Source organism: Rosa chinensis, chromosome 1 (assembly GCF_002994745.2).
Source record: "Rosa chinensis cultivar Old Blush chromosome 1, RchiOBHm-V2, whole genome shotgun sequence".
Taxonomy (NCBI): domain Eukaryota; kingdom Viridiplantae; phylum Streptophyta; class Magnoliopsida; order Rosales; family Rosaceae; genus Rosa; species Rosa chinensis.
In genome coordinates, this window is record NC_037088.1 from 10,489,352 (window position 1) to 10,507,433 (window position 18,082).

Here is an 18,082-nt window from a genome sequence, read left to right on the forward strand (position 1 = left end):
CAAAATGGAAATGCACTAAAAAGGTCAACTTTACACATTTTCCTACTCTGGCTAGGAGAAACCAAGCCATGCAAGGAAGAAGGAGCGGCCGCCTGACCAAATGAACTCCAAATGAGCTGAAACTCTGCAAATCCATTCTAGACATCCTAAGAAACATTTCTTATGAAGAGTGAAAGATCCAGATAGAAGTGGACGGCCTTCAAAAGATCGGTCCAATTTTCTGCAGAAGCAAAACTGGAAAACTGGACCTGGAAAGAGTCCAGCAGCGTTTTCGACCCAACCACTATTCCAAAATCTCTGAAATTTTACCAAGATAATATACACTTATATAGGAACATTTTCTATGAAGAAGTTACCGGCAAAATCTGAAGTCTTGGTAGAGAATTAATAGAAGGTTTTAATGCTTGAGACTTAGCGGTAGCCAAATCTGAGTTAACACTGGTCCGATGGGCGGACCGATACCTGTGCTCTCCTTATAGCCTCCACTACCTGTCAAGTAAAATATAGAGGGTGTCAGAGGGAGATTGCGTTGGGCGGTCTTCTCTTCTCCGATGCCTAAGTTAGTTAATGTATTTATGTTGACAAAGTAACAGTAGGTAAGTATTACATGCGTAATTAATGAGGAGAGAAGAGAGAACCTTTTATAGGTAAAGAGGGGGATGATCTTCTTCATGTTTTCGATGTGGGACTGACATGCTTCAATCCCCAGCTTCTAGAGCTTCTGATGTTGTCTTGGCGTGGCGCGTCAGCGGCGACCTAGGGGCAAGCCGGGGCTCAGGCGGTAGCCTGCTTGGCTGTGCTCCCGTAGGTCACTCATTTGGAGGGAATTTGCACCGCTGGTGGTAGCATGAGAGTGACTCATTATAGCTAATTATGCTTGCAAATGCCATGTAAGTACAAGTCCCCCAAGTCCCCAGTCAATGAGGGCAAACTTGGTTGGGGAGTTGCCTAGCGGTTCGAAGTGTTGCTTCTGCCAGTCTTGCAAAGGCATAATTAGTGTCAGTGTGTTATTAACCATGGACTTACTAAACAAAGGCTTTATACCCTTTTGGGTGGGCCCCTGCTAGGCCCCCCAGGGAGTTCCCCACTCCCCGGATAAGATAGACCTTCGTTTGGCTGGTGTATTATTTGTTGAAGGGAGATGCACTGAGCAGAGGGTGTTGGGTAGCGAACCCAATATTTAATACCCAAGTGTCGGGGGTCAACATGCCTGATCAGGGCCGTCGAAGACTGTTGACGTGTCCCCTACTTATCCCTGAGGATCATGCTTTGACTGTAACGCCGAGTGGTGGTCGTTGCCAAAGTGAGGCGTTGTCTTGGGAATCGTCATTGGCGGAAGTCCCTCCCCTAAGATCAAGTGATCGGCTCTGTTACTGGAACATGCCCTTCGTCTTGACCAGTACATGGCGTAACAGTTAGCGGTGTTGGCCTCCTCTACGAGGTATAAGGAGAAGTTCCGCTAGCGGAGGTTATCTCGGTTGTAAGATGGAAAGGGAGAAGTTCCGCTACTGGAGTTGCGCTTAGCGGAGACTAAATTGTTTGCAAGATGGAAAGGGAGAAGTTCCGCTAGCTGAGTTGCGCTTAGCAGAGACTTATCTAGCTTGCAAGATGGAAAGGGATAAGTTCCGCTACCGGAGTTGCGCTTAGCGGAGACTAACTCGCTTGCAAGATGGAAAGGGATAAGTTCCGCTAGAGAAGTTGCGCTTAGCGGAGACTAACTCTCTTGCAAGATGGAAAGGGATAAGTTCCGCTATCGGAGTTTCCCTTAATGGAGACTTATCTCGCTTGCAAGATGGAAAGGGATAAGTTCCGCTATTGCGCTTAGCGGAGACTAACTTGCTTGCAAGATGGAAAGGGATAAGTTCCGCTAGCGGAGTTGAGCTTAGCGGAGACTTATCTCGCTTGCTAGATGGAAAGGGATAAGTTCCGCTAGCGGAGTTGAGCTTAGCGGAGACTTATCTTGCTTGCAAGATGGAAAAGGATAAGTTCCGCTAGCGGAGTTGCGCTGAACGGAGACTTATCTCGCTAAGTGTTCCGATGACTGATTTTCTTTTTCGATGGTTATCTTGGACAGACTCTTCGTGTGATGGTGCCTGACACGTGGCGTACATGTATTGGATTAGCATGCGCGATAACATCTCTTCAGCACACCCGTCACCTGATCATTAATGCGAGTAATTATTGATTTTGTAAACGAGGCATTGCCTCGGTTAATCCGGAGAGTAAGTGCGCTTGTGAGGCATGTGTACGGTTGTGGTACGATGTCGTTTTTCAGCGGACGGCCTAGATTGATTTGGTGTTGACATAAAAGGGGGGAAATCTGGAGGTTTGACACTTTGTATCTTTTTTGCCTAGTATCATCGTCTTCAAGCTTCGCCCTATGTTCTGAGAAGCAGATTGCCAGTGTCCCGTGAAGTTCTCGATCATTGAAGCACGAAAGTCATCTGAAGTAGAGACAGACACCTTTGATTTCATTAAAGCTTTCATCTTTAAGGTTGGAACCCCGAATCTCATCCCTGTTTCATTGAATTTGTGTTTGGTTCTGTCTGTTGTTTTTTCGATTTGGGGTACTCTATCTTTCTCTGACGTGATATGAGGGTGTAAAGCGAGTTATGGGGATGGGTTTTTGTGTTTGACAGTGTTAGGGTTTAGGTATTTGCTTAGATAGTCAAATCTGGGTTGGGTGTACACCCGTGTTTGTTCTTGTTTTGGCGTTTTCTGGGCAATTGTTCTTGATGTTTCTTGGATGCAACTAATAAAGGGATAGCCTAGATCTTGTACAAATTAACTGGTTTGAGTTTTAGGGTTTTGGGATGGCTAACGTCGTAGAGATCTCGAGCAGTGAGGATTCCGGGTCTAACGTATCGCTCAAATTGGCAGATAGGATGTTTATTGACTCGTTGCGTCCGTCTACCCCTGCAGGAACCTCACTGTCCGAACCTCTAGACATCGTGCCGCTACAGACCATAACCTGGGAAATTTCCATGGGTCGCGCTGGTCGTCCTGAGAGTTCTAGGGTGAGAGAGGATGTCGCCGCGCATGATAGGCTGGAGGAGAGGCTAGCGAGCAATAGTGCTGCTAGCGGCTCCGCTGGTGGGATGAGGGAGACTAGTGGGGAAGAGGTTGAGTCTGCATGGGTTCTCGGTGATGGCACAGCATTCGATGAGGCTGGAGGACCGATGCGACCACCTCAGAAGGACAAGAGAGCATTAATCCTACCAGCGGGGCATGCTGCCGTGCATGAGGCGATCTTCCGCCAGGGCATGACATTCCCGCTATTGCCAAACCTCCAAATCCTGGTTTGTGAGTTTGGCCTCGCCTTTGGGCAAATTTGCCATAATATGTGGTGGTTGCTGATGGCGCTCAACTCTCTATGGCGCCTGTCCGGTTGCGAGGGTCCGACTGTGGTGGAGGTGCTGTACTTCTACGAGTTGGTGTACGTGAAGCGCCAAGGATGTAGCAGGCAAGTGAATCTTAGTCGCAGCCATGGGGCGCCTAAGCTGATCGAGAATTTGAAGGATTCCATGTCACCCTGGAGAGGGACCATCTATGTTGCCATCGCCGGATGGGAATATCATGGGGGTCTAATGATGGAGAACCGACCTTCAGGATTAAGTCAGAATTCCAACCTCTCCGAGGTTGTCAGTCTGCTGCAGGCTAGAGTTGATTTTTGTTTGCGTAGTAACTGTTGTACTGACCCACTTCATTTTTTTTTTTTTTTTTTTTGTAGCTAGGCTGCACTATAATCTGACACTCGAAGAAGAGTGCCGCTTGGCAAAGATCCTCGGCTGCCGACAGAACTGTAATTTGCTAAATCTCCGCCTACTTACTTGTTGGGAGCTGTTGGTTGATCAACAATTGACACGAATCCTTGGTAAGTACCTTCCGCCGACGTGTGTTTTAGTTCGTTGTTTTAAAGCTAACCCGTTGTTTTCGTTCAGATTCTCCACCGGGTAACAAAGCTAGCAGCGAGGTGTTTAAGAAATTCATGGACCGCGCTGAGATCAACAACTTCCTGGAGGATATGTACGCTGTTGGGCTGGAGGCCCAACAGAGTGTCGTCGACCCTCAGACGTTGGCGCTGAGCCCATCTGAGGTTCCCGTGGTGTTGCCGATGCCTCATCACTCACACCTCGGTCCCAATGGCTCGCCCGCGATGCAGGCGGGAGGCAGTACCTCCCAGGGTTCGGTTGGAGGCAGTAAGGCTCCTACTGCGCCAGTGCAACAGAAAGAGAGGGTGCCCTCCCTTAGGCATCCTCCAAGGAGCCGGTGACCATTGCGGGGCTGGAGCAGCAAATGGGAGTGCTCCCCATCGCCGTCGGTGTGACACGGGTGGTACCTCAAGGGAAGCGGCGACAGAATGACCTGGTAGACTAGGATGCGGCAGATGTGGAGACTATTGGGGTCCGCCAGCGGAAGAAGGCAAGGCATGCTGCCCCCGAAGACGACCGTGATCGCTTGGCCGGAGGTGCAGATGAGCGACCTTGACTCGTTTGCCGCATACGCCGAGTTCCTGATAGAGCCTGAGCGGGAGTTTATCTTCCACCTCTGCCAGCGGCTAGGCTTCAGTTGGCTGGAGGGAATCGTGTGCTCAACTGCCATTGATCAGTCCCCCTACAGCTCGGCCTTTGGGCACCTATCCGTTGGGCTGCATGAAATGTTCATGGCGACTTCCAAGCAGCCCCGCGTGGAACGGCAGCTCAGGGAGGAGATCACAGGTCTCCAGAAGGAGTTAGCAGAGGCCAAGGACCTGTTGACGGATGCGGAGCGGGGCTTGACGAAGGCAGAATGCGATGCCGCTGATGCTCGCGGCAAGTTGTCTGTCGCCGTTGAGCGGGACGTGGAGCTGAATGAGCACGTCTCCAAGCTAGAGCAAGACATAGTCCTGCTAAAGGATCAAGTGGCGGTAAAGGTGAAGAGAGTTGAGATCCTTCAGTGGGAGTCTGCGGTCAAGTCTGCTGAGGTGAAGAAGCTGGAGGCCGAGGTTGCTCGTCTGGGGGCTGAGGGGGATCGTGCGGCGGCTGCCGCTGTGAAAACATTTAAGCAGTCGGCGGTGTACAAGAAAGCGTTGACTGAGGCGGCAAAGGCCGTGCCATTGCCAACGTGGAGCTGCTGAAGCAAAAAGGTGCCATTGACTGGGTCAAGGAGTCCCAGCCTGTTGGGTTGTCGAGTCAGAACGCACCTCCAGCACAGGGTGTGGTTGGCGCCGAGGCTGAGGGTACCCGCTCAGGGAGCGGGGAGAGTAATGTGCGTCGGTGGATGACTCTGAAATGACCCTACCCCCTACTCAGTCTGAGATCTCTCGTGCTGGCTTTCTGGCCGCCCACACCCGAGCGGATGGTATCATTGTAATGCCAAGACTTACCACTCGTGGGTCAGATCAGACGAGCCATCAGTCCGAGCCACAACCGCAGCTTGAGAGCGAGACTGCCGCTAATGCTCCTCAGACTGCCGCTAATGCTCCTCATTCATGAAGACAGCTCTGCAAGCTGAAGTAGTGCCGCTGAGGCTTTCATTTATATGCTTTTTGCGCTGCTAAGGCCTATTGTAATTGAACAATATTTTTGCGCGGGGAGTCCCGACTCCTAATACAAAATTGGTATTTTGCTAAGTGTGGATGTGTTTGCTGATTGTATTGTTTGAATATTTATGAACCGCTAGAGCTTTGACTGCTTTTTTGTGACTCAATGAAACATTAAAAGGATTAAAATTGTTCCAAGTACACGACGTAGCAGACATAGTCCACCGAATATTGTTGGCGTTGCCAGTTGATTCTTGTGTTTGGACTTGGTGACAATGGTTTGAATAATTCCTCGTTTCATTGATAGCTGATATGTCAGTGTTTACAAAAAGCGGGGTTGTACCCGTTGGGTAGCTTCCCTTAGCTAAATATTGAGTCAAAAATTTAGCTAAGTTAAGATGCTCTAGGGTAGCAGCATGACTATTTATAGTAATACCGAAGGTGTTCGGTATTCCAAGGATGGGTCGTTGTGATGCCATCCTTGTCCATCAGGTAGAATGTGCCACAGCTAGCAATTTCCACTATTTTGTATGGACCCTCCCAAGTTGGGCGGAGTGCCGTTGGCGGTGGAATGACTTCCTTCATTACCCAGTCCCCCAGTTGGAGGTTCTAGGCCTTGACCCTGGCATTATAGAAACATGATACCCGCTGTTTGTTTTGCAAGTTGCGCAGGTGGGCTTTGTGTCGTTTCTCCTCCAAGAAGTCCCTATCGAGGTTGACGCCGTCTTCGTTGGTCTCAGGGCAGTAGCCTTCGACCCTAGCGGTAGGTTGGGTTACCTCGATTGGTAGGACGACCTCAGTTTCGAACATCATGCAGAATGATGTTTCACTAGTGGCGGAAGTTGGGGTAGTTCTGATGGCCCACAGAACTTCCGAAAGCTTTTCTGCCCATAAACCCTTGGGGTCGTCGAGTTTCTTTTTTAGCAACCTCTTAATTATCTTGTTTGCTGCTTCGACCTGGCCGATGGTTTTGGACTGAGCGACAGATGTAAAACTCATCATGGTGCCCAAGTTAGCGGTGAAAGAAATGAGTTCCTTGTTATTGAACTGCGTGCCACTGTCTGTGATGATTGTGTGAGGGACACCATAGCTGCAGTAGATGTTCTTCCAGAGGAAGTGAGTTACCTTGGCAGTGGTTATTGTCGTTAGTGGTTCTGCCTCAATCCTCTTCCTGGGTTAGACACCGGAGGTTGGGGTGAGTGAACCTCTGGAGGTAAAGCTTGGCATTCTGGATGTTGTAGCAGGTTGCTCTCTGCTTGAGCTGTCGTGCTTCGACCTTGTCCTCTGGTACTGTCCCATTGCGCTTGTATTCTATGATTTCGTCCATCCAACTAGGATTGACCTCAATGTTGAAGATCTCCGCTAGGGTTCTATTGATGCTTGGCTTGTCAAGACATTCCACTATTGTGTCCGCAGGACCTTGATGTGGCTGGGCAGTTGCTAGTCGTGCCAGTGAATCAGCCTTGGCGATCTTTTCCCTAGGGATCTGAGTGATGGTGTGAAATTTGAATTTTTTGAGGAGCGTCTTTACGTACCCCAATTATGCTGCCAATTGTTGGTCTTTGGCTTGGAAACTGTCGTTGACCTGGTTGACGACTAACTAGGAGTCGCTGAATATGTTGACACTGTCAGCCCCCGAGTCGATGGCGAGGATTAGTCCGGCAATGAGCGCTTCATACTCCGCCATGTTGTTTGAGGCTTTGAAATTGAACTTTAACCCGTATTCCACGTTCAGTCCCCCTGGTTCTGTCAAGATGACTCCGGCGCCGCTGGCCCTGGCACTAGCGGAGCCGTCCACGTGTAGGTTCCAGTCAGATTGCTGGGGGACAGGCTCCTCAGCGATTATCATTTCAGTGCTGGGTTCTGTTTCTATATTGGGTTCATCCTGACACTCGGTGAGCTCTGCGATGAAGTCTGCCACTGCCTGACCCTTCATGGCAGTTCTTGGTTTGTAGTCTATGTCGAACTCACTGAGCTCGATGGCCCATTTGCTGAGGCGGCCCGAGTGTTAAGGGTTCTGCAATACCTGTCGCAGCGGTTGGTTTGTTAGGACATGAATTGTGTGGGCTTGAAAGTACTGGCGTAGTCGTCTAGCAGCAACTATAAGTGCTAGAGCGAGTGATGCCTCTGCCGGCGTAGAATACAGGGAGCTCGTCCTGGCCATCCCGCCGGACAATGGCCCAACTTACCGCTGACAGTGATACCGCTAGGTATATATATATAGTGTCTCCCCCTGCACAGGAATGGAGAGGAGTGAGACTGCTGCCAAGTATTCTTTCAGGCTCTGGAACGCCGCCTTACACTCTGGGTTCCAGTCAATGACTTTCTTCTGGGTTGTCTTCAGGACTTTGGAAAATGGGAGGCATCTATCAGTGAGTCGGGATATAAACCGAGAAAGAGCGGTTAGTTTTCCATGGAGGCTCTGAATGTGCTTTTTCCACTCTGGAGCCTTCATGTTGAGGATTGCCTGTACTTTGTCAGGGTTGGCCTCTATGCCCCGCTCACTGACTATGTAACCCAGAAATTTGCTGGAGGTGACGCCAAAGAAGCATTTTTCTGGGTTGAGGCGCATACCGTAGGCCAAGAGAATAGCGAATATGATTCTGAGGTTCGCCACATGTCCGCTGGCCTTTATGCTTTTGACCAACATATCGTCCATGTAGACCTCGATGGTTTTGCCCAGATGCTCAGCGAACATGGCATTCATCAGCTGCTGGTAAGTTGCACCAGCGTTCTTCAAATTGAAAGGCATGACATTGTAGCAGTATAGGCCCTTGTCGGTGGTGAAAGAGGTGCTTTCCTGGTCGCCAAGGTGCATCTTGATCTGATTGTAGCCGGAGAAGGCGTCCATCATGCTGAGCAGCTCGTGTCCAGCGGTTGCATCGACCAGTTGGTCTATGTGAGGTAGCGGGAAGCTGTCTTTGGGGTATGCCTTGTTGAGGCCCTTGAAGTCGACACACATCCGCCACTTTCCGCTTAGTTTTTTTACCATGACCAAGTTGGAAATCCACTGGGGGTAATTGACTTCGCGGATGAATCCAATGCTCTGGAGCTTGGCCACCTCTTCCCCTATTGCATGGTATCTCTCCTCGTCAAAGGCCCTTGGCCGCTGTTTGACAGGGTAGGCATATGGTTTGATACTTAATTTATGCGTGATGATCTCAGGAGAAATGTCTGGCATGTCAGCGTAAGACCATGCAAAGACAGCGGCGTTGTCACGTAGAAACTGGGTGAGTTCCGCTGCTATTTCTGGGTCAAGCTGAGCGCCAATTCAGACTGTCTGCTCGGGGTGTTCATCGGAAATGCTGATAACTCTCAAGGAAGTTTTTGGGTTGATAGGCTCTTTTTTTACATATTTCTTCTCATTATCTCTTGGGTCCTCAAAGATATCCGGTGCTCGAGCATGGTTGCCTACTGTAAGAATCTCGTGGTGGTGCTTAGACTGCGACACGGTTGTTGCATAGCATCTCGTGAAAGCTGTTGACCTCCCTTCACACAGCCTGTCTAGTTGGGAGTAGGGAACTTCATGAGGAGCATGTATCCGGCGATGATGCACTTGAGCTTGTTAACTGTCGGTCGACCAATGATTGCATTATATGAACTGAAACAGTCCACAATGATGAATTCTATGTGGATTTCAACAGTACATAGACTGGCGCTGATAATCAGTCGTATGTAGTAGGCTTCCAACAGTACATGGACTCCACGTTCCTCCTCCTCTAAGAAGGTAATAGGCTTCCAACCAGATTTTAGGAGTTTTGCGGACCTCTCATAGCGGATATTGCAGACCTCCTTGGGGTGGTTAGCAGGCCTGTGAGACATGTTGGTGATTGGAGCACCACCGTTGATGGTGTTGATGCGGCCCATGAGCTCTATATGGGCAATCATGGGTGGCGATTGGTGCACCTTAAATTGCTCCATCTTACCATCTCGATATAAGGTCTCAATGGCTGTTTTGAGGGCGTTGCAATTGTTGGTATTGTGCCTGCTGTCCTCGTGGTATTTGCACCACTTGCTAGTGTTTCTGGGCTTTCCTACCCTTGGGTATTTTCTTGGGGGTGGTGGTGGGATCTGGTCCTTGCACTGATCGTATATCTCCTCATATGAGGCCGTGAGGACTCTAAACACAGCGTACCGCTAGGATGATTCCGTCTGCTTATTATGGTTATCCCCATGAAACGAGCGGTTACCCTTACTATAATGCTGGTCCTTTTGCCGCTTGTTCTGGTGGTTGCCCTGTTGCCACTCTCTTTTCTTATCAGTTGGCGGCGCAGTAGAGGTTTTGTTAGCGGTTTCCTGATGGCTGGTGGAGGGTTGGGCGGTTTTCACAGGTGTTGGTGGTAGTGTGTGTGTGTGTGGGGGGGGGGGGGGGGGGGGGGGGGTTTCTCCATATGTAATGAATTCTGCCTGTGCATGGATGACAGCCACGCTGATGACATGGTCGTAAACGGCGTATGGATGATTGTAATTGAGGTGATAGAGAAATGGCCCCTTGAGGAGTCCCTACTTAAAAGCTGCCAGTGCCATTGTTTTATCGAGATCGTGGCATTGGGATGTTACCGCTCGCCACCTGCTGACAAACGCCTTCAATGTTTCTTCAGCCCCCTGCTTGAGGTTGAATAGCTGAGATGTATTGTGGTGTCCGGCAGCCAATAGGATGAACCGAGAGAGGAAAGCATTTGATAGTGCATTGAACGAATCAATGGACCCTGGCAGACACTCAAAAAACCAACTCATCGCCTCACTGTCCAGCATTTCACTGAACAAGTGGCAGAGGGTGGCGTCATCAAACCCTTGTTGTTGGTGACTTTTTTGAAGGTGTCTATATGGACAAAGGGGTCAGTCATGCCGCTGTAATGTGACATTTTTGGTGTATTTGCGTACGCCGGGCGGATGGCATGTAGGATCCTAGCAGTGAATGGTCCTTGCCTGGACGCGAAGAGTGGATTTGGTATTGGCACTGGGGCGCCTGTCTCCACCCGGATTAGTCTTTGCTCTAGTTGTTGTATCCTTTCCAGGATTAAGGCGGTTGCGTCGCCGGTGGGCCCGCGTGGAGGTTCCCCTGGGCCAGCTGCCGCCAGGCGATAGGTGGATTTTCCTTAGTTCTAGCCCTGATTGCCGAGCGGTTGGTGCGTGGTTGTGACTCCGCCTCAATTATAGGATTTGAATTGAGTTTAATCATATGGAATTGATTTTGATCTTTGTTTCTTACGTTTCATTCTTGTACATGTGTTTTTACATTTTCTTTATTTTGTTTAATTTAATTTTAGAAACCATAATTCTTAAAACCCCCTTTTATTTCATTATTTGTATATATTTCTATTCTTTATATTATTTTTGTAAATAATACTTTATTATTTTAATTCTTTATTTGTTTACACAATTACAGGTGTACCCTCAATCCCCGGATACAACTATCCCTATTTACCATATACTAACGATGACATTTTACAGGGTTAAATTACGCGCTTACTTTGAGCGTGTCAATTTTTGGCACCGTTGCCGGGGATTGTGGCTTTCATGGGCCAGATTGCTGAAACAAGGAAGCTGCCAAGCCCACAAGAAGGCCCAAGTGGCCCATAATGAAGAAGAAGACGCTGTGGAGGAGCCATCAACGCAGATTTGCTTTCTTGAACTCTTCATTCTCTTTAATTTTAATGAATTTTAATTTTTTTAGGTTTTGTTGCGTTATCTTTCTCTTCTATGCTTGATTTATGCTTTGCATGCTTTATATTTGTTTATACATTGAGGACAATGCATCAATTAAGTATGGGGGAAGGATAATTGCTTTATTGTGTTTTTAGTAGTTAGTTTTTGTAGTCATATAAAAAAAAAATTTAAAAATTTGGTTTTGTTTTTGAGTTATAGGATGCCCTTTCAACTGTCTAGGATGAACTTATATCTTTGAAATTATGGCTAAGAAATGATCACAAATCGAGATGATTTTAAAAGATATTCTTTGGTTAATTGAGATATTTGAAAAGCATGTACATGAGTAGTGGATATGGATTTCGTGACCTTGGTATAGAATATGAGCATGTTAAGATGAGTTTTGATTCACAAAAGCCCATGTGAGATATTTGAGCCCATGTCCCTTTTTCTTAGAGTGATAAATGAAAAATATATTCTTATTTTCTTGACGATGTTTTGATGATCTCATTATTCTTCATTTGATTGATTGCTTGCCATAAATTAAGTTTAATAGACTAGAGAATGCTAGAATTCACTCTTATGCTTGTTAAGACTTTTATCAACACATGTCCCTGATTCTGGAAAGGATAAAGGCACCTTAGGAATTACCATCATTGCCAAATATGCCATGTGTCCCTAATTGTGTGCACAAGTTGTACACCCCTTAGATAAACCCATTTGAGCCTACATGTATAAGCCTTTCTTTCATCACCCACATAATCTTCACCATGTGAACCTTAGTATAGTTTTGACTACCCTTGTCCTTAGGGCCTAGTAGAGATTAATTTTGTAATGTATTGTGTGAAGCGATGATGAGAAATAAGTGTGGGGGTGGATTTATCCAAGAGAAAAAAAAAAAAAAAGTTGGACATGATTCTTTGTTTGTGAATTAGGAATTTTTTTTGTATGTTGAAGGCCCAAAATCATAATATGAGGCCTTTGTTCTTTTTCACAATGATGCAAGGAGTTGAAAATGATGGTTGGGCCCAACAAAATGAAATTTGGCCCTTAATATGGAGACATAAAGTGAATTGTAAATGCTCTGCTAGGTCTTTAGGATCTTTTTGTGATTCCTTACCCTTTGTTTCTTAAAACCTTGAGCCTTGGCCCAATTACAACCCTTTATAAGACCTTTTTGATCCTTAAGATGAGACAACATTTGATCTGTGGGGATGAATTATAAGAGTTGAACCTATGGCTTGGGTCCATTTGTGCAAGTAGTTGATATCTTTAATGAGATCTTGAAAAATTATATTCACAAAGAGCCTTTCGTTTCTAATATATGTGAGCTATTTGATTGCCTTAAAATATTTTCTCTCTCATATAATTGAGTGATTATAAGCTTTTAAGCATTGCCTTGATCTGAGAGAAGAAATAGTGGATATACCTTGTGAGGATATGAATCATACTTGTCTGAAGCATGCTGAGCTCCATCCCATACAACCAAGTCCTACTTATGTATATGTGGATTATATATTTAAATTTACTCTCGAATATCTAAATATTGATTCTTGGTTGAGTGCTAATTTTGGTGCTATGAAAGTAGGAGATTTCTGAGGCTAAATGTTGAAGGGTACTATATGTCATAACGTCTTTGTCTTTTCTTTCGTTAAGTTTTCATCGAGTCCAAGTTGTGTCTTTGTTTTGATTTTGCTAAGGGACTAGCAAAAGCTAAGTGTGGGGGAATTTGATAGGAGCATTTTAATGTGATATTTTAGTAGTTAATTCCTCATATTTTGCTTAGTTAATTCCTTAACCGAATCGTTTTTTAACTGAATTTCTATTTTTAGGTACATTGGAGTAGATGAAGAAGAAATGAGTGTTAGGTCCATAACTACTTAGAAATGATGGAGAAAAATGGAAATGCACTAAAAAGGTCAACTTTACACATTTTCCTACTCCGGCTAGGAGAAACCAAGCCGAGCAAGGAAGAAGGAGCGGCCGCCTAACCAAATGAACTCCAAATGAGCTGAAACTCTGCAGATCCATTCTAGACATCCTAAGAAACATTTCTTATGAGAGTGCAAGATCCATATATGTGACGATCTAAAATTTTCAACTCTTTCTAAAAAAAAAAATAATAATAATAATAAGTTTAATTTTAATTATTATGCTAAAATATTTTTTTAAATATTGTTATATATATATAGTATAGAGCTGAATTTTACTTATTTGGGTTTAAGTAAATAGAGTTTAGCCCAAAACTCAAACCCAAGTAGCTTAACAGCTGATAGAATAAACTCTACGACAAAACCAAATCAAACAATGCCTAAACTCAAAGCATTGTCCCGTCTCTTCATCGGCTTCCTCACCCCCATATTCTCCTCCATCTGATACACCAGCCACCGCCTTAGGAAAGTACAAAGGACATAGCCACCGCCATGGGTAAGTAGGAGGTGTCAACAGCCTTGGAAATCAAGTTTCAAATTTGGTGATTCCCCAAAGCTATGAAGCTAGAGCTGGAACCCTAGAATCAGGAGCTGGAACTCTAGAAATCTGGAGGTGGCAAGTCTAGTACCTATATGGGTAAGATTTCAATTAGAATATCTATCTTGCTTTCTACGTTTGCATTGGATGGTTGCCTACATGATTGTATTGGATGGTTGTATACATGATTATATGCATTTATGTCCTCTGTTTCTGTTTGTTTGGTATGGTTGAATAGTGAATACACTTATATATTCAAAGTATTTGTGCATCAATAAGACATGAAGTATAAGGGTGGTGATGGTAATGTGAATATGCTATTGGAATGAGTATGTTGGTTTATCTTTTGCATAGTTGAGTCTATAACCTCAGCAGGTACCGGATCCCAGGTATGCCCACTTGTGAATGTGCACTTAGTATAGGATATTGAAAGGGTAATTCGGGACTGGCGAAAGGGGAATAGACAAGATGACTAGCAAAAGAGGGTTAGGGGGGTTTGATTTTGGGTGGGGGTTAGTTCACATTGTTGAATACTCTGAGTCACCTTCGTGGTAAAATACATGGTATGGGACATGTAGGTTCAGTTTATTTTACAATGTGGATTATTGGGAATAGATCATAGTTGCATCCACTCATTATTGCTATTCTAACTATGATCTTCACAGAGGTTTCATTCTCCTACTGGGCAATGTATGCTCACCCCTTTTTATCATTTTGCAGGTGACAAATAAATAAGTTTGAAGTTATTTTACTGCAAGGGTGTTTTTAATAATGTAATATACATGTGTGTTATTGTTAATCATGTTTGGGTCCTAGACAAGAACTTGGATTATAGTTGACCTTTTGTTGTAAATGTTGTTGTAAACCCCTCTTGTAATAAAGGTTGTGTTTCAATTTCGAAAACTTGTCTAGTATCGTTCTTTTCCAATTATTCGTATTTCAATTTTGAAAATTTATTTCCATGATTGGAATATAAGTCGCATCTAAAAAAAAAAAAAAAAAATTTAGACGTGACAAGTTGGTATCAGAGCAATAGGTTTAATTAGTATCCTTTAGGATTGTTGACATTGGATAGAAATTTGTATTCTCTTTATTCCTTTTGTTTTTTTAGGGACTGTAAACTGATTCCTTTATGTTGTGTTATAGGATGGATAGAGTCTACTCATCCGATAGCCTTGGACCCTTTGAAGCCACCAGAAATGAGGTTCGACCGTTAAATCCCGACACCTATGAACTACAATTGGATTTTCGTGCCGAAAGACTCGTGAGACAACTGATTAGAAAGACCATATTTTTCAGATCTACATACTCTTACCAATTGCAGCGGAATATGGTCAAGTATAACCTTAGGAGCCAACTTCGCACTGTCAACCTTGCGATAGCTGCTACTGCTAATGACTATTACTATAATATGTTAAGGGACCAAGTAGTAGCTCTATGGCATCTTGGAAGTTCACCTGAAAATCCTATGATAATACCACCATCATCATCAGAGTCTAATATGAGTGAGAGTAGTAATGATAATAATGATAGTACTGATGATGGGAGTAGCTCAATGGGGGACTATCTTGAGGCTATTCTAGTTGTTAGCTCCCCAGAACCTTATGAGGAAGAGGAAGTTTAAAATGCAATGCTGAGTGATTATGTTCTATGGTGTAGAATAAATAACCATGGGTGTGTTTATCAAAAGGTGTGCTACTTTTGCTTAAAGTTTTGTAAAATATAGTATGTAGATAAGTGTTTTTACTTTCAAAACTTTGTAAAGTTTTCATGTAATATATGTTATGTTTATCCTTCTCTCTCTTATGTGTTTAATCTTTGTCTCATACTTGAAAGTTTTGTTTACTACATGTTAGATTAATTAAATTTTATAAATGCATAATAAAAATTATATGATTGTTTTGTTTTTAAACCAAAAGAATGGCAGAAGAACAACATAAGGGTGAGGTTAGTAGTAACATGGAAGTCATAGCTGCTATTCAAGATATGGCAAGTGCAATAAGGGAAAATCGCAATGGTAATCATCAAGAAGGTAATGAAGAACGAGTTATGAGAATACAAGGTGAATTTCGTAAGGCTCGACCTCCTATATTCAAGGGTACCTTAGATCCCATGATAGCTGAAGAATGGTTGAGGCAAATCAAGAGAACCTTGAATAATCAAAAAGTGCCGGAAGATTTGAAAGTAATTATTTCATGTACTTACTTGGAAGGTGCAGCTTATCACTGGTGGGAATCAGTTCTTGCTACTCCAGACACTGAAATTACAACCTGGGATGCATTTGAAGTTATTTTTCTTGAGAAATATTTCCCAGACACAGTAAAGCAAGCCAAGGCAAAAGAGTTTATGTTTCTATCTAAAGGGGAAATGACAGTAGCTGAATACCAAGGTAGATTTGAGGAACTTATGCGGTTTGCTCCAGGTATTATTCCCAATGAGGCTACTAAAGCAAAGAAATTTGAGGAAGGACTTAATCCTGAGATTAGGGAGAAAGTATCGATTCTAAAGTTATTGAAATATTCAGAAGTGGTAGACTGAGCACTTATTGCTGAACGTAGTATTCAAGAAACAAAAAGGGTTTGGAATTGTGGGAGTACTAGTGGACAGTTCAAACGTCAGAATTTTGGACCTTCCAGAAATAATTTCCAGAGATCATACAAATCTTTTGGGACATCTCCATATACAAAATTCTGTTACTACTGCAGAGGACCGGGACATCTTCGGAGGGATTGTCCACTCATACAATCAAACCAAGTTCCATATGCACAATTTCGTCCAAATCAGCAACCTCAGTTTCGTGCTCCACAACCCCAGTTTCGTCCTCAGCAGCAGCAGGGTTATGCACCACAACAATAGTATCGGGCACCTTTTCAACCACAACAGAATTGGCAGAGGACAAATGTTCCTCAACAGATACAACGACCAGGAAATCTTATTAGGCCTAGAGCACCCATTGGCGCACGACGTCTAACACAGGGTCGACTGTATGCTCTGAATGACATGGAGGAACAAAATGGATCTCAAGTGGTAGAAGGTACATTTCTAATATCTAATACGGCAGCTAGAATATTATTTGATCCTGGTTCAACACATTCTTTTATATCATCATCCTTTGCATCTATACTTGAATTGAAACCTGAGATTATGAAGACTTCATTAATTATTGGGTCTCCTTTGTGTAAGGGTGTAAGAGTTAATAGAGTGTGTAGGCTATGCGTGATAGAAATATCAAATCATAAATTCTACTTTGATTTGATAATGCTGGAAATGTCAGAGCACGATATCATCTTGGGTATGGATTAGCTTAGTTGTTATGATGCTATCATGGACTGTGGTAAAAAGAAGATAACTATCAGTACTCCGGAAGGTGAAACTTTTAGTTTTTACGGGGATAAGAGCACTTATAAATCAGAAGTATCATTTGACATCAAGTGCAATTATTTGAATTTAATTGCCCATATTGTGGCCGAAGAGGAGAATAAAATGAAGTTAGAAATGATTCCTGTGGTAAAGGAATTTACTGATGTGTTTCCGGAAGATTTATTCGGATTGCCTCCTGTGCGTGAGATAGAATTCGTAATTGAAGTATATCCGGGTACATCACCTATTTCGATATCCCCTTACCGTATGGCACCAGCAGAATTGAAAGAACTCAAGGCACAAATTCAGGAATTAGAAGGCAAAGGTTATATTCGTCCTAGTACTTCACCGTGGGGAGCACCAGCCATTTTTGTGAAAAAGAAAGATGGATCTCTTCGGATGTGTGTCGATTATCGTCAATTGAATAGAGTAACTGTGAAGAATAAATATCCAATACCAAGAATTGACGATTTGTTTGATCAGTTAAGGGGTTCTTGTTTCTTTTCGAAAATTGATCTCCGTTCCGGTTATCATCAACTCCGAGTCAAACCTGAAGATGTACCGAAAACAGCTTTTAGGATTCGATATGGACATTATGAATTTTTGGTTATGCCTTTTGGATTGACAAATGCCCCAGCAGCATTTATGGACTTAATGAACCGTGTTTTTCGACCCTACTTGGATCAGTTTGTAATTGTCTTCATTGATGACATCCTCATTTACTCAAAATCACAGGAAGATCATGAGAGACACTTGTCTATTACGTTACAGACCTTGAGAGAACATCAGCTATTTGCTAAGTTTAGCAAATGTGAATTTTGGTTGACTGAAATAAAATTTTTGGGACATGTGATCTCTAACGAAGGCATTGCAGTTGATTCTTCCAAGGTAGAAGCAGTATTAAATTGGAGTCAGCCAAAGAATATTTCAGAAATTCGAAGTTTTCTTGGATTGGCTGATTATTATCGAAGATTTATAAAAGATTTTTCTCGATTAGCCGCACCCTTGACCAGGTTAACCCGAAAAGAAGTCAAATTTATTTGGAGTAGAGAATGTGAAAATTCATTCCAAGAATTGAAGACA

General features: G+C 44.0%; 1 protein-coding gene across 1 annotated transcript; it reads left to right on the forward strand.

Annotated features, from left to right (window-relative positions):
* The first annotated feature begins 15,559 nt into the window (after positions 1-15,559).
* LOC112200511 lies at positions 15,560-16,177 on the forward strand. The gene has a single exon (XM_024341553.1). The coding sequence runs from the start codon at positions 15,560-15,562 to the stop codon at positions 16,175-16,177; it is 618 nt and encodes a 205-aa protein (XP_024197321.1).
* The last annotated feature ends 1,905 nt before the right edge of the window (positions 16,178-18,082 follow it).